Here is a 17,911-nt window from a genome sequence, read left to right as displayed (position 1 = left end):
TTAAATGAATGAATCTTTGTAAAATCTTGCCAATTGTCAGGATTATGTATATATATGTATACGTATATACTTCATAAGATCAATGGGTTTAAATCGCTTACAGCTTTGTTCAGCTCTAACAGCTGCTCAGACAACTATGGAAACTTGCAGTTCAGTATGTGTCCTGCTTTGCACCTGCATAAATAAGCTCTGTCTGTTAACCTCCATCTTCTTCCGTTCTAGTTGTCCTTTTCGATGCAGCCAAATTGTGTGAACTTAATTGGAATATTATTTTTATTAATAGTTTCTTAGGGAAAATGTGACTCCAAAAAAATATTCATTAGCCCCTTGGCATTTTAGTCCTGCTGCTCTTGCAATCCCAAATGAGTAAAAGAATCTGTAGAAATAGAGCTTATATTTAAGAAGCAAAATTACTTATCTCAGTACCCTTAGTAAATTAATTTGGAGCAAAGGCATTATACTTCTTTGAAAAATGTGGGACAACTTTTTGCCTAGATATTTGTTCCCCCAAAATGCTTATTTTGCTTGCCAGGATATTTTAGAACTAAGAACTTATATTAGGTTTATAGACCTATAAGGTTTATAAATGAATGTGAAATATAACAAATCTTGTGAAATAATCAAATGCATTCTGTAATTATAGGAATTTTAAAAGAGACTTGTTAAAGCCCTTGTTTTATAAATATTTAAAATATTGCTTTTTATTTTGTTTTTACTAAAAATGCTAGGCACTTGGAGGTGTCCCAGGAAGTCAGCCATTACTTCCCAGTGGAATGGACCCAACTCGACAACAAGGTGACTGTTTAAAGTAAAAGTGAAATAGATGTGCAGAATCTCAAAGGAAATCTTTTATTCTTTTAAGGAATTTTTCATTTGAACAAATCTTCCATAATTATACCAGTTGCATTTTTGCAGATGGCATGGCCAAGTGATTTATATTTTTAGCTAAGTCTTAATTATGCATAATGATGAAGGCAGTGATAACATAAGAAACAGAATAATTAAGCACCACGCAGAGAGGAGACTCCTAGCCTCTGGTTTGGCACCCATGCTCATTTCCTAGCTAATGCCTCCCTACTTTTATTTTAGGACATCCAAATATGGGTGGGCCAATGCAGAGAATGACTCCTCCAAGAGGAATGGTGCCCTTAGGACCACAGGTAAATAATCACAAAGTAAACGCTGAGTTTTTTGCCTTTATTTTATATAAACAAACTATGTTATTTCCTGGCTTTTGTTGTATGTCTTAAAGGCTTGATATAATACAGTTGTTAGGCTCTTGAGAATATAATATCTGTAACATCTAAATTGATGTAGCAGCAAACCATATTTACAGGTGCTGTCACATATGCATTCAGTACATTTAAGAAAATACATAATAGTAATTATTATAAAAAGATAACTATTGCCCTTTATTAGTTATATTGAGGAAATATATTAAAATTTATAGAAAATTGTTATAAAAGATAGCAGCCATATAAATTAAGTGGTTAAAAATATTAAATAAAATAAACAATATAAAGTATTTCTCTGTCTTTGGGAGGATGTCATTGACTATTTTATACTACCATATTTCTTTATAGAACATGGAAATAATAGAGAATCATTTAGAAATAACCATTGGAAATTTGTCTTGCTGAACAAGCATAGTGCTATCAGTAAACATCAGATGTTAGCCCATTTCTCTATCAAAATTTCCCAGAAGTATACACTGAGGTCAAATCTATCCTAGCTGTTGGTGACATTTCTTAAGTATGCTGTTCCAGGATATTATTTATTTTGGCTGAAATATCTTTTTTGTCTTCCTTGTAAAAACTGCATGGGGTAGAAATTAATTTTATAATGTTATATTTCAAAGAAACTAATCCAAATCCAGAATTTAAAATTTCTACCTCATGGGTCAGAGGTTAGCATGTCATAACACTGGTTAAAAGAATGAATTAATTTATTTTATTTGTCCTTTTCAAGAAAAACATTATTAGTGACAGTTTTCAGAATTGTTTCATGTATCTACTTTTAAAACTTAAGATTTTGTTGTGTGGCCAAAGGAGTCAGAGATTTAGAATCTAACACCCAGGAGTTTTTAACCAATATACAGTAATAAATGATTGAACTGTATTGAAACATGAAGTTCATATAACCTAATTTTTCAGAAATACCGTATTACATGGGGAAAAATACTATGAGATAGTGAGATACTCAGGAAAGAATAATTTCTTTCATTAAATTAAATATATGTGAGATATTCAGTCAGAAAAAAAATTTCTTTCATTTAGGCTCAGTCTTTATGTGCTTTCTTAAGATCTTATAAAAATCTGATTTCAATATTTAAATTATTTTCCCTGTTCCTACTCATGTTAGCAATAATAATTTGTGACCAACCATCATTAAGCTATTAATAGTAATTAGAATTCATAAAATCTATAGGATATTTCATTGATTGAATATACAGAAGTTTTTAATAAACTAAGTATTTAATGAACTAAACCAACCAATTTGGCTACATAGAATGTAAAGGCTTTTTTTCCAAAAGATTTCCATAAAAGCTATATTTTAAAGACACATCAAAACTGCATGCCTATAATTTAATCAGACTTAATTCAGTTCACTTACTTTTCAGATAGCTGCTCTTTAAACTTTTGTCATTCCTAGACCAATATTTTTAATAGTTTGAAAACTAGAGTCTGACTTAAGAGTCTATTTTGCAGTGTTTGAAATAAAAAGCATACCGGTCTATGTTTTGGTTTAAAAATAACTGTATGGCCAAAACCAGTTTGGCTCAGTGGATAGAGCATCGGCCTGCAGACTGAAAGGTCCCAGGTTCGATTCCGGTCAAGGGCATGTACCTGGGTTGCGGGCACATCCCCAGTAGGAGATGTGCAGGAGGCAGCTGATCGATGTTTCTCTCTCATCGATGTTTCCAACTCTCTATCTCTCTCCCTTCCTCTCTGTAAAAAATCAATAAATATATTTTTTAAAAAATAAAATAAAAAAAATAAAAATAACTGTATGTTTTGTTACAAGTAAAAAATTCAATGTAAGATAGCATATTTATGGTTAGTAATCTCTTATTAATGAGTTTTAATAAGTTTATCATATAAGTGTGAATCTTTCTTTGCATATTCAAACCCAAAGAAAGTAGTTTATTTCTTCCATTTGGATTGGTATCCTTGCTATCTAATTCTGTATAATTTGAGGGAAATGAAGTGTTTTGTGTGAGTTTACCTAAGAAGCCAGAAAAACCTACACTCATTTTGTAAAAAAAGTAAATTTTCATTTACTTAAATGAAAACAGGAATCATATGAATGAATAATAGATGAAAAGCGAGGTAAAAATCATTTGGAATGGGGAATTCTTGTGAGGTATTTACTCATAACACCTGCTATATAAAACATAGGCATTATAAACTGTGAAATGTGTAGTAAAGGTTAGTTGTGTTTCTTTAAAGAAAATAGGAAAACAACTTTCATAACAGACATTTAATCATACAGATGCCACCTAAGAGTGGAATGCACCTGCTTTTTTTGTAGTTGAATTATAGAAGCATAATGTTGTTTCTGGCTTTATGCACAAACAAAATATACATCTTGTTCTTATTATAGGTACTATTGCCATTATTTTTTGAGCTTTAGATCAGTGTGGTGAAGAGGGATAATAGTTACCTATTGGAACAATTTAATTACTAGAACAAAGAATTATATATTGTTTAGTGATTCTTATACACTGCTGATTTAGGTAAAGTACACCCCTAGGACAATAGTAAACATGTGATTAATATTTATTGCATGGATGGAGAAATAAAAGTTTGCTCTAAATCCTGGCATATTTTTCCCACCTATTAATCTATTTTAAATTAAAAGTTCAGTGGTAACACATGATTTTTTAAAATGATATCACTATCTTTTTAATAGAAAAGCAAAATTATCTATTTAATCAAGAAAAATCACTTTCCTAATACCAAAATTTGAAGTCATTTTTTACTTTTGTGCTAAGAAATACTTAGCTTGTCTGTGTTCTTATACTCAGCAGGTGCCATGTAATGAACAGAAAAATTCATCAACAATACCCAACTATTTCTAGTTCTTCTAGAAATTTAAAGGCTAACTGATTTACATACAAATGAAAACATACTATGATTTCCAACTCAGATATTTGAGGTGGAAAAATGGTAAGATGGAAATACGTGATGGGCTGTCATGTAAAAAGAGAGTAAACGGATTTCTGTATTTTCAAATATAAGATGGGAGGTAGAATTTAGTTCAGGATAAGGGAGAAATTTCTAGAAATTAAACTGCCCAATCATGGAAAAACTCTGTAAACTTTCCAAGCAGAGTCTGAAGAGCCATTTTGTCAGGAACATTGCATTGAGAGTGAGATTAACCAGATGGAAGTGTATAGCTGCCATCAACTTTAAAATTCAGCGATTCTAAATTAGCTCTTTCTATTCTGCCTTTGTTGATACCACTTGGAAAGCTAGTTGTTATTCTTTCTTATATTCCTGTTTTCTTTTTGCTTCAAATTAATCACAAAATGTAAATATTTTATAAATCTATCAAATTATATGTTGAATGATTTCTTTCTTCCTGTGACACTTGAGCACTGGGTATACAAAGAGGAGTAAAAGGTGCTCGCTGTTTAGCAGGAGGAGCAGAAACATAAAGAAAAACTATTACGCAGCAGAAAAACAATGTAGAAAGGAAATATGCATACTCTATCAGGGAGTCATTACATAAAGAAGCTAAGTACTTCTGTTAGGCTTGAGAGCTCAAGGAAGCTGATGAGAACTCATTTAAAGTTGGTCCCTTATTAATGGTGACAAAAAATAGCAGCTATAATTTTGGAGCACCAGGTATCATGCTTTTAATATACCAAGCACTATCATAGGTGTTTATATGATCTCATTTTATCCTCCCACAAGCATACAAGGGAAAAGACATTATCACTCTATATAGATAAGGAAATTAAGGTGTAACGGATCATTGGGAGGATCACTGGTCCAAGATCACACATGTAGAAAGAGGATCAGAGGAAATGGGGCAGAGGGTGTCTTTCTGTGTCCAGAGCTATGAGGAAGACTGATGTTTTCCTTGATACTGTAAAACACAGGTCTTCGCCCTAACCTGTTTGGCTCAGTGGATAGAGCGTCAGCCTGCGAACTGAAAGGTCCCAGGTTCGATTCCAGTCAAGGGCATGTACCTGGATTGCAGGCACATCCCCAGTAGGAGGTGTGCAGGAGGCAGCTGATCGATGTTTCTCTCTCATCGATGTTTCTAACTCTCTATCCTTCTCCCTTCCTCTCTGTAAAAAGTCAATAAAATATATTTTAAAACAACAACAACAACAACAAAAAACACAGATCTTCTAAGACCAAAACTAAGGGGAAACTTTCCTTGTGTAGCATTTCTATTATACTTTACCATTCAGATTTTTTCCCAATGACATTCTTCTCTTTGCTCATACTATCACTGCCTCCACCATGCTTGATCCAGAGGTTAAGGAAATAGCTATCCTTTTAACCCCTGACTCAAAGTGTGGATAGAAACCATTCTACTGTCCCGTAGCCCACAAAATCAGGATGTTTAAGTAAGATTTCCTGAAAGTAAAAGAAATAAACAATGAGAATAGCATGTAAGTAAATAAATTACTTATAAACTGTGGCTTACTCTCTGGAGTTAACAAACTTTCTTCATTGAATATTTCTTTGTCATCTTAGCACTTACTACACAAAAGGCCATAGCACATGAGTTGACACGAATAAATTCGTATTGCTTGTTTCTGAATCACAAGATATTCTGTAGGTTGCAGGATGTAGCTGGGATGAGGGGAAGAAGGTAAGAATTGTAGGAAATGAGGGCAGGAAATATGTGAATAACCCCACAGAGCCATGCTGAGGAGTTGAGTCTATATTTGATAGGCAGTGCAGTCATCATGGCTTTTAAATGACTTGTAGAAAACTAAGTTTTAGGACCAGAGTTTTAGAGGGCAGTATGGAGAATAGATTGGGAGAGGGAGAGGCTGAGTCAGAGAGACCAATTAAGACAGTAGTCTCAGTAAATGACAAATATTAGTGTTACAAGGAGAGCCCCACTTCCAGAGCTGTTTCACAGGTAGAATCAACAGATTGTGGTAACTCACGGGATATAGGAATTGAAAGAAAATGAAGAGATATCAAAGCTCGTGGAGATTCTTAGCCCGGACTGTTGTGTGGAGGTCATTCCACAGACTGAGGAAAGTAATGTAAAGGGCAGTCATGAGAGAGAATATTCAGTGTACTGTCTGACGTGCTGAGCATGAAGTGGTGACCAGTGGAAACATTCATGTGAAGTTCAACATGAGTTACCCAGGCACTTCTGAGATCTATCATGACAAAATAGAAAATATTTGGGATTCCTAATAGAAATAGTTATTGAACTAATAGGAGCAGATAAAATTGCTTATAAATATACATTTATTGAAATAATAAGAATGATTATTCTTAATGGTAACTTCAGTCATTTGGCTCTTATGGAAATTAAAGTAAACTAATATAATATGCATGTTAAAACATTAAAATATTTTTATCACTTGAATGATAGAAACCTATTGAATCATAATTTATGCATACATATTCGGAGTTTATCTTAGTTTTCATATATTTTTGTACATTGGTATTAGTGCATTTCTGTGTTGGATATATTATTTTGTGAACAGAAGTTTGTATTCAACTTTCTTTTGTTGAGTTCACCTAGAGGTATTTTTTTCCAGACTTTATGCAAATGTTCAGGGTCTGACAATTTCAAACATGTTGACTAAGTATTTTCTTTAAAAACCTTTTGAAATTTGTGAAATGTTTTAAAGTTCACTGTTGTACAGATATGCAAATTAATAAATATATGTTAAATATCATTGCAACTATACCTTAATCATTTAACATGCTACAATGACCTTACATATTTACATAATTTTTAAAAGACACAAACCAAAGTAATTGTTAAAATAGAAGCAAAAGTACAAGAGTGGACCCTTCAGAGAATGAATTGCACAGGCCTTATCCAGTCAGGAGTTGTGTAGGGAAATCATTAACCTGATCTCCTTTCTTTCCCCCCTCCTCTTTGGTTTTGTTTTTTTGTTTTGTGGTAGTCTGACCCTTGGTTATCATTACAGAACTATGGAGGTGCAATGAGACCCCCACTGAATGCTTTAGGTGGCCCTGGGATGCCCGGAATGAACATGTAAGCAAAATGCTGTATTATCCTATTTTCCGTCTTCAAAAGCCACACTGATTTGTAAGACAGTTTGAGCTCTTCAGTTCTGGGAGGTGTAAAAGTGGAGTAAGCATGAGCTATAGTGTTTGCTTCATTTTTCAGAACATATTCTCTATGGTTTTCTTCCTTCCCTTGTACCTTTCATTTCTTTTCCATTTTCAGATGCCATAAATGCCAACTTTTAGCCTGTTTCTTTTTTCTTTTATATTTTATTTAATTATCATAGAAATGAAGTTTTTAAATAAATAAATACATAGTCTCCATATCATCTACACAAAAGTATGAAGAGATCATACTTTTCTTAACTCTACAGAAGTGAACAATTGAATGTTGGTAACTTCATTTTAATAGGTACCTAGTGATTCCTAAGAGTAGCATTCCCAGCTCTTCTATATGTGCCTTTTGCTTTGTTGGGCCCACTCTCAACACAGAAAGAATTCTCCCTGGTAATATCTTCTATATTAAAGAACTTCCATAGTATAGGGTGAATTTCCTTTTGAAAAATCAAGGTGCACTTAGATAAGGAGTAAACAGTTTGGTTTTTTTGTTTGTTGATTGGTTTTTATGAAAAGGCCTTTTAAGCCCAAAGACAGTGGGTTGTTTCTATTAGCCAATATCATGCAATTTGTTAAGGAATTTTTAATTATCCAAGTTGCCCTCACAGTTCTATAAACTGTAAATTAGGATTCCTGTAAATTAGGATTCCTTCAAGGTTGTTGTTAGTGACTTTGATTAGTTGACTAGAGGATCAATTCCATGATGTGGCTTAAAAAAGCTTACAGAAATTATGAAGATGTTTAATATAGGGTTGTGGGTAGTCTCCTCTAGTCTGTTTCCATCATCCATGTTTTGGTCACTTACATATCAAATTAAACAACTCTGCCATCATTTAATGGCATTGAAGATATACTGTGAGATACACATAGGGATTTTCATGTAAAGCATTTTTGCCTAAAATAGAAAATAGGTTAATAGGTGGGTATCAGCCAGACTGAAAACTAACAGAACAAAGAAGAAAAGTAGGTCAAATTTTCCTATCACATATTTTCACTTTTAAAGTAAAAATGGATAGACATGAAGTCTAACTTTTCTTAAGTCCCTCAAAGGCCTAGCCTTTATTAATGGTTGCTGCAAGGAGTGAGTGATATTTTATGCTGATATCAAAGCTGAAGATTTAGGTATGTATATAAAATTTACTACCTAAGGTTCTAACTTAAAAATGTAATAGCTTTTAAGGAATATAATTTTGAATACTATATATACATGTAAGGAGTATACATTTTGAATACCATGATCAATCCATAATTATCATTAAATATTAAGAATGCATATAATATTTTATGACCCTTTGTTATAATTAAATACACACATAATTATGAGACCCAAATAGCTGTTAAATTGTCTAGTTCCCTTATTACACATACTTAAATAGATATATATGGGTACATTTAATTCCCTTGAGTATGAAGACTAAAAATATGGATGAAAATCCTATACAATAAAAACCTAATATGTAAATCGACCGAACGGCAGAACGACCAGTCGCTATGATGCGCACTGACCACCAGAGGGCAGATGCTCAACACAGGAGCTGCCTCCTGGTGGTCAGTGTGCTCCCACAGGGGGAGTGCCACTCAGCCAGAAGCCGGGCTCATGGCTGGCAAACACAGTGGAGGTGGTGGGAGCCTCTTCCACCTCCAAGGCAGTGCTAAGGACCCCTTGGGGGTTGTCCACGTGCTGGCTTAGGTGGACATTCCCCAAGGGGTCCCAGACTGCGAGAGGGTTCAGGTCAGGCTGAAGGAAGCACCCTACCCACCAGTTCACGAATGTCATACACTGGGTCTCTAGTTTTAATATAATTATTTTTGTTTCTTTGAATTTGGGTTTCTCATTTAAATATACCCAGATACTTTAAAATATTTTTATTATATAATATGTTACTACTTATATAATTTCTGATGTTTAAAGAACCTTTAAGTCTTACAGACTTAGATTTCCATCATTTGTTACTATTGACTTTTATTCAGGGTCCTACATCATTTTCAATTTTCTGTAAATTGGTATTCCTTCAAGGATGATGAAATGTAAATATGCATGTGTTTACACTTGTATATATGTCCCTCTAACAGGGAAAGTTCTCATGTATGGAAGATCAAACCAGAGAGATTAATTTTTGTATTGATATTGGCCCCAACAAAGTGAATTTAAAGAGATATTAAAAGTGAATTTAAAGAGACATTTAAAAAAACATTATCTCCATTGTACTCAATAGGGTAAACTTTATTGAAATTTACTTCATAACTTATTATCTTTTAAACAAAATAAATCTTACTGTTTTGACAAATAAGTGTTTTGACAAATAAGTATTTCTGTTATTTCTTCATTTTACTTTTTTACATGTTGGGTATCTTAAAAATTAAAGGAAATGACATTATAACAGCGTTAGCTTAAGCTACATTTTTAATAGTCTAAGATACTTGACTGTTGGGTCAGGAGGGACCTGCCAGAGAACCATTATCTGGATGAGTTTTCTTTAGCTTATCACTTTTTTTGTTTGCCATGAAAGTTTAATGACAATGAAAAATACCAAACCCTGGTCACTAAAGTAATTAAATACTGTATTTTAACTAGCCACTTGATCTCTTTATTGAAGAAAACACCATTTGAAACAGAATTTTAATAATTTTGTTGTTAAAAAAGTTGGTCACCTCCAAAAATTCGATTATTCTGATATAATTTTTACATTTCATACTCTAAACTCAGGATGAATTATTTGTAGTATCATTTAAAAATTAAATAATATATACTTTCATTGTTTCTATAACTAGTTATATCTGTAAAAGTAAAAACTTAATGTCAATTTCAGTAACTTAAGGTAGAATTTATAAACCAATGTAAATGTGTTCAAATGCATTATAGATTGTTGTTAAAGAAAACTATATATTTTAATTAACTACATTTTTACAAATTCCCAAAGAATTTAGGATTCAGCATTAAAGCATTTCTGATGCAATGTTGTACACCTTGGTGTTTATAGAAACAAAGGATGTGGTATTTCAAAGACTCTAGTCTAGACCTTCTTGTTCTATTCATATCTTACAGAATCATAAAGTGTCTGTAATTGTTATCTGGTAATAAAATGACTGTGAATTACAAAACGAAAGAGGATTTTTCTACATGGTGATCATGGTTGCTTTGATTTTATCATATCCACATACCCTTACTAAGACATACAGACTTTTTAAATTCCATTTTTTCTCTTTATTTTGAAATGAAATTTTTATTTGAAATAATGCCTATGTTATAGATTGTAGATTATTTTCTTGATGATACTGATGGCCCTCAAAAGTACTGGGAATTACTGAGCTTAGTAGTTGTCCTAATAGAACTACTCACTACTGTAACCCCGACTTTATTTAGTGCTTTTATGAAACTTAAAATGTTTTTCAAATGCAATAGTAAAGTTGGGGAACTTCAGTTTATCCATATGAATACTTAACCAGTTATATTAAAATGTAATTTAATATGAAATACATAGTGTGCTGAGATTAGATTGGTATTTGTCAAGTGACTGAAATGTATGAGAAGTATTTTGTTACTTATAATAAATTTAATATTTAACATCTAATTTAATGTTATTTAACCATTTGTATGCCGTAAGTGTCTATAGATGCAAACGGCAGACCTTTTTTAATTAAATTCAAAATATCGTGGCAGTTAACTGGTTAATTGTGTTTTTTTATTCAATTAAGTAAAATGTTTAACATTTAATTTCGCATGTTAATATAACATTAAACAAATTGTAAAATAACAAATAAAATATTTTCCTTTAAATATACATTACTCATACAGTTGTTATTTAAACATAATATATAACAATTGTATACAATTTTTTTGAAATTATGTGGATATAGTATATTTTATGTTGTTTTCAGATAAATATTTCTCAATTTCTTTATTGTATTTTATTTAACATCAAACAAACCATATGAAAAGTAATTAAGGTAGAATTTACAAACCACAGAATAAGAATAAGGGGACTTTTTCTTAATTAAAAATTCTCACTGCCATTAGAGGGAAAGGAGAATTTTCAGTGACGCTAATTACAGAGGGCTGACTGTCAGTAGTCTACGTTTTTTCAGGCAGTATTTGTTCAGGTATACTTAATACCAAAGCATGAAGACAAGGAACTTTTCTGACTTAATTAGGCATTAATTTTGTTTTTAATATTTGATGTTCTTTTAGGCTGTAGAATATAAATCATTCTCCTTCACCCTAAAATTAAGTAATATATTGACATACATTGGTATGGGTTACCTCCTATTTTTCCCAAGATTTACTCTGGCCACTGTTTTCCACTACAATTATTACAACAAGAAATGGTTCTCTTGTTTAATAGTAACTAAATTGTCATTATCACTGAAAGATAGGTTGATATATAAATATAATGTAATATGTGATAATCTGTGATTTTTTAAAAAGAGGGCAAATTTAGACACTTTTGTGTACACTTATTTGTAGCTTAAAAAGAGCAATCACTTTTATGTATTACATATTTTACAAATAATTTTCTTTTTATTTTTAATGAGATACAGGGGGTAGTTATATTGATGTTACAAGATTATATTTTATAGTACCTATTTCATAATTAATATTTTTTACTTCAATAGTGTGTTTTTTAATGATTTAAGTATATGTATATATTTACTGATATAGGTGATCACGACTTTTAGTAGTTATTACAATAACTGCACGTAATATTAAAGTGAAACTGGGCTTATTAAAAATAGTTTGATTCAGAAAGAAAATTGTGTTGTGAAATGATAAAATTGTTTCATAATTTACAATCCCTATAGCTTTTGTTGTTTTCAGGAAAAGTAAAAAATGTTCTTATCTTAAACACTAGAAAAAAAAAGAAAAAGCTGTGAAAATAAGTATAAAGAGAGCAGTTTCATTGTCGAACTAGAACTTCCTGGTGACTGTATTGTAAATGTAAATATTTTATGGTACTGTGAAACATTCAAAGCATAAGTTAAAAAATTTTATTTATCATATTATCTTGTAGGGGTCCAGGTGGTGGCAGACCTTGGCCAAACCCAACAAATGCCAATTCAGTGAGTATATGTATTTTTAAATTTTCTTTACACTTTTTAGTATTTAACAACAAAAGTCTGTTGCTTTTGAAAGCCCTGTAGTTGGTTACATTTAATCTTATTAAAAGGTAATCATTCAAAACTATATATTTTGTGTATATTCTTTTAAATATTCATAATTGTAATTTTTTACTTAAGGTCTAATGTAAACAAGCATTCTGTGTAGATTAACAGACCTTCAAAAATAAAGACAAACAGTGTGACTTAAGTATACCATTTAAGTAACCTATAAAATGATGTGATTTATGTAAAATGATTTATTATAAAACGATTTGATCTTCTAAAATAACTGTATAATCACTAAATTGTCCGATTAGATCAATCTCAATCAGGGTTTTTATGATTATATTTTCTGTACTAGTTACGCCTAGGTTTGCTCCTTTGCTACCCCAGGAAGTGAATGTGCATTTGCCTTGGGCCTGTGGGCTAAATTGCCATCCTTACACATCTATCTAGGATTTTCCTTACATGTTTTGTGGCAGTGGTTTGCACAAATAGTTTTCTCTCAATAAGGTCACATAAAGTATGCACAGGTTGAAAAGTAAATTTACAATCTTAAAATTAATATGATTTTTATTTAATGATCCTGCAGATATTTCTCCTTCTTGACTTTGAAATCTTGTGTTCATTATGTGAGCGAGGTCTGCTGTGTATGTATGTGTAGTGTGTGCACTTCACAGAGGTGCCTGAACCAAGGGAGTATTAGCAAAAGACTGAAATACAGCTTGTGAAGTCTATGAACATCTGCCTAGAGGGGATGCCTTTTCTAATATACACTGAGATGCCTTCACTGGCTAACAGTGGCAGCCTTACTGCCAAATCAACATGAAACTGGTCAATGAATAAGGTTAATTTAAACTTCAAGAAAATTTGAAGTGAGGTGTGTGTTGGGTAGGAAGAATCATCCTAAATCCATTGCCATTCTAAAGCAAAAACCACTTTCTTCTCAAGTAATTGCCATATTTTTAGAGAGAAAAAATAACTTATATTACCAGCCTCTCTAAAAATCAATGGAAAAATATCCTTGAGTGAGAATTAACAAAAAATAAAAAAATAAAAATAAAATCACATAATCATTTCTCTAATAAACTGTACACTTTCACTTTTTTCCCTTCCTTTCTTCCTTCCTTCCTTCCTTCCTTCCTTCCTTCCTTCCTTCCTTCCTTCCTCCCTTTCTTTCTTTCTTTCTTTCTCTCTCTCTTTCTTTCTTTCTTTCTTTCTTTCTTTCTTTCTTTCTTTTGTCTTTCATGCTGTTCTTTTTCTGGTGGTCACCCAACTCTCCATAAGTCTCAGCTGCCCAGCTCAAATATACCTTCTGTACCCACATAATACTTCTTCCTACATTGTTATATTTTATTTCTCTCATGCTAGGCTGTCAGATACTGCTGGTAACTTTCAAGAGTGCAGATTCAGTAAAATGCTAGGAGTAGGAGCCCAAATGTTCCTTTTGTTTTAATGAGGCTTTCAAAGAATATAAAGCAGGAACAGCAAGGATAAGCCAAAATCAAAGAGCTCAACAGGGCAAAAATGGAAATACATTGAACAACTAGATGAGATAAATATTTTAAGTATTTTCAAATGTTTATTGTATTTGAAGAGCCATGAAGTGGGGAAAATTAAAAATATAAAAGGAGCAAGGACTTGGGAGAAATGGGATGGTCAGAAGAGGCTAGCTTTGGAAACAAACAGAAAGATATTTTTTTCTACCAGACATAAATGGATAAAAAATTAAATTTATAAATAATAAAGTATTGAGCAGAAGATGAAGGCATAGCAAGAATTTGATGCCTTTAATGTATGACAGAAGGTACCAACTCAGGAGGGTATAATCATCATGACAGCCAGCTTACAAAAGTCAGTTGTTAAATATTCAGGAATTTTGTGAGCTGATTGTCAATCACTGGTAGCTTGAAATCTGCCATATGGGAATTTTTACACCACAGAAATTGACTACAACATGGGCCCTGACCACCCCCCCCCTCAACCCCCCATCCCCCACCCCCCAGGAGTTTGCAGGATTTACTGGCACACTACTGAAATGCTTCAGGGCTTCCATAAAGGCTTCCAAAATGCTTCCACATACTCGTGAAGACTAGATTGAAGCTGGATAACATGATTACATTTGGGACTTGTCAAGTTTGTTTTGTTTCTTTCCAGGAAATCCCTACTATAAAACAGAAAAGATAGTCAGATAGTGGAAATAAACAAAGTAGGCTTTAGGCTAATGAATTTAAGATATTGGGGAAAGAAATAAAATGCTGACAGGGGCATGGGGAGGGGCAGAGGCAATTTAGTAGGAAGCTAGTAGGGGAAAATGGACTTAGTAAACATGGAAGAATTGTGATCGGAGATTTTGATTGAAATATTATAAAGGAAGGCAGTGAAATGTAAATGCCAAAGATTGGTGGTATTTTGAAATTTCTTAGGAATGATGGTAGGCAAAAGAGAGAGGCGAAGAACATGAGCCAGTTATAGGGAGATAAAAATTGGAGCCAATGGTTAAGTTGGTCATTTGAAGAGGGCAGATGCACAAGTTCAAAATAACACAAAGCAAAGGGTGGACAGTAGATCATGAACTCAAAGGGGCCCAAGAGAGCAAAGTTATTTTCACTCACCAAGTTGAGTGAATATTTATTGCCCAGTACTCACTGTGGAAGTCGTACTCATCATCAGTGATGCGGGGCACCCTGGCAATGGCCATCTGCAGTGCCGAGTTACCCGTAGGCAGACCAGCCAAGGGCCTCAGAGACACGTGGTTTGTGCTTAAGGCAAATCAAGGACACCAGTCAATGAGGAGAGAATTTTCAAATAACAATATTAAATATTTCCCCAGTCAAAGACCTATTCACCAATAGAAAACCATAGCTTTGTTGTACTGCCTTCTGCTTAAAATATAAAAAGAATATGGCCTCATATTCTTTCTATGTTTAATTATATGGAAGGTGTTGGGGTCGAAGGAGGGCTACAGGTACAGGCACTATACTCTGTTTGCTTTGCTAAAGGTCCTGTTCTGCCCCTAGCTGGCTGACTGCAGGAAGATAAAAATTTATTGGCTTTATTCAGAATAAGGCAAACATGCCTCTTCTGGGTGGGCAGAATCTTCATGTAAGTAAGCAAGTCAGCTTGTGTGAAGAAAGAAAATACTTGGATTTGACTTATTTTTATATGTTTTCCAGTTTTTATTTTTAAAATTATCATAGCAGTGTTATATTGACATCTTTTATTCTCTAGAAAAGCACTTGGTTCAGAGTTTAATTTGAAGAGAAAGAAGGAATTTGTTACCTATGTCTGGTCCTCACAAATTAGTAGTCTTTGGAGACTTATACTAACAAAATCTTTTGCATTTATTATAATATTTTCTAGTGTTAATTAGAAAGGAAAGGGGGAAAGATGAGGTCTGTGTATTAGGTACTGCATGAATGTAGTACCCTGAAACCTGTCTTTAAGAAAAAAAAAACACTGTATCTCAGAATACACGTAAATTAGAAGTTGCATGTGTAAAAGCTACTAATTTGAAGAACTCTGCTTTCTGGTTTTTAGCTGCACGAATATATATCTTTCTAATTACAAAATGTGTCATTAGTATCAAGCAGTGAGTACAACTGGCCTGAAACCAATATAACTTAAAGCTACCTGGAATTCTGTCTAAACTCCTCTTGACTAAAGTCTACTCTTTTTTGTAAATTCAAGAAAATATTGCCTTTATTGAGTTTTCTAGCACTCAGATAAAAATGCCTTTTCCATTACTATCCTTTGTGATACATTTTAAAACTTGATAGGCCAAGCCAGTGTTGCTCAGTGGTTGAGTGTCAATCTATGAACCAGGAGTTCACAGTTCGCCTCCCGGTTGGGACACATGCCTGGGTTACAGATTTGTTCCCTAGTGTGGGTCCTGCAGGAGGCAGCTAATCAATGATTCTCTCTCATCATTGATGTTTCTGTCTCTCTCTCCCTCTCTCTTCCTCTTTGAAATCAATAAAAAACTATTTAAAATTTTTTAAAAAAACAACTTGATAAAAGTTAGAAAATAGAGTCATTTTAGGTCATTCTCCATACTGCTACAAAAAGCAAACTTTTCTTTTCTTTTGTCCTGTTTATGTTCCAGATCCCATACTCCTCAGCATCTCCTGGGAATTATGTAGTAAGTACATTTGGGTTTCTTTGCTCATAAGAATTGGTGTTACGTTTTATTTGGGCAATGAAATCGTTGTCCAGATGTTAAGAAGAGCCCCTGTGTATTGGCCAAGATGTGAACATCTGATTTGTATTGAGTTGTTTCATCTGCCAACCTCAGTACATATGTTGATGTTCATTAGTGAAACAGTTATCAATCTGGCCAAGATTGCCCTGAGTACTGTGTCTTACTTTAGCATATGTTTCTGTAAACCTGTACAATACACTCTGCCCAATCATGGAGAAAGCCTTCCCCAGTTACACAATGATATGCTTGAATTTGCAGTTCTTCAGGAGAATAATCTACACCCCTACTTTTTTAACTCTCCCAATCACAGATAACCAAATAGCAGAAAATGAGGAGGGACTGGTAATGAGGAGGAATATTTAAGTCATTTTTCCATTCTTAGAAATTTAAAATACTTTTCTTACTAACATTTAGTACTTATTAAAATTTTTTAAATAATTCATATATACCTCAAGTCAAATGAGCAGATTTTACATGAGCTCTCGAACTTGCAAATGACCTTTTACCCATCATTACAGTAAATCCTTGATGCATCTCAAGGCCATTATGACACAGGGTGGGGCAAAAGTAGATTTACAGTTGTCCATATGGAAAATAATACATTAATTAATAAATAATCACACAAGAATCAACTCTGAGTTTCATATACTCACAACTGTAAACCTACTTTTGCCCCACCCTGGTTTAAAGGAGAAATGCCTAACAGGGAAGCAAGGATAAAACTGTAAAAAGGAAAATCTTTCCTGAAGAAATTTTCAGAAGTGGTGGCTAACGGGAGTAGGAAAAGGGAGGACTTTGCCCTCCATGGAATAGCGTGGTATGAATATAGTGAAAAGCTCATGCCACACTGGACCTGCACTCATTGTTTCCTTAAGTTACACAAACTAAAGAAGTGTCATATTTTTCACATTTTCTATGAAACAAAAATGAAAGTAAAAAGAAAAGGGATAAAACCTATTTTTTCTTAAAATCACTTAAGAATAAGCCTGCTATATATGAAGTATCCCAAAATATGTACACACACTTAATAGCTGATAGCTCAATTGATGTTTTTTTTATTTATTTTCAGATTTCACCTATTGGAATTAATAATTATTCAAAGTGTGTATATATTTTGGGACACCGTGTAGTTTTATGAAATTAAAGACGTTTATTTAAATAGGAATTTAAATTGCTTATTAAATACCAACTACATATGTCATTTGAAATAATTAATAGACTCTGTCTGCACACTCAGGATGAAGTGAAACTTTAGCCACGTACTAGTTATTTTGACTACTGTACATCTGAAATTACTGGATAATTTTAGAGT

The 17,911-nt window shown here is 33.0% G+C and overlaps 1 protein-coding gene across 26 annotated transcripts in view; it reads left to right on the top strand.

Annotated features, from left to right (window-relative positions):
• SSBP2 (single stranded DNA binding protein 2) overlaps nt 1-17,911 on the top strand; it is a 221,293-nt gene that overhangs the window by 177,663 nt on the left and 25,719 nt on the right. For 16 of the 26 annotated variants that reach the window (XM_081089462.1, XM_081089441.1, XM_081089445.1 and 13 more), the window contains 5 exons: nt 729-795; nt 1,090-1,160; nt 7,145-7,212; nt 12,311-12,359; nt 16,504-16,539. In XM_081089462.1, the coding sequence (XP_080945588.1) occupies nt 729-795; nt 1,090-1,160; nt 7,145-7,212; nt 12,311-12,359; nt 16,504-16,539 (291 nt within the window). Of the gene's footprint in view, nt 1-728; nt 796-1,089; nt 1,161-7,120; nt 7,213-12,310; nt 12,360-16,503; nt 16,540-17,911 lie in introns of all 26 variants that reach the window. The other 10 variants (XM_081089459.1, XM_081089454.1, XM_081089442.1 and 7 more) reach the window with 1 other exon arrangement.

The sequence above is a fragment of the Myotis nattereri genome (assembly GCF_964212035.1).
Source record: "Myotis nattereri genome assembly, chromosome: 4".
In the NCBI taxonomy this organism is placed as follows: domain Eukaryota; kingdom Metazoa; phylum Chordata; class Mammalia; order Chiroptera; family Vespertilionidae; genus Myotis; species Myotis nattereri.
The sequence above is the reverse complement of the archived record's forward strand: the minus strand, read 5'-3'. Positions and strand labels throughout refer to the sequence as shown.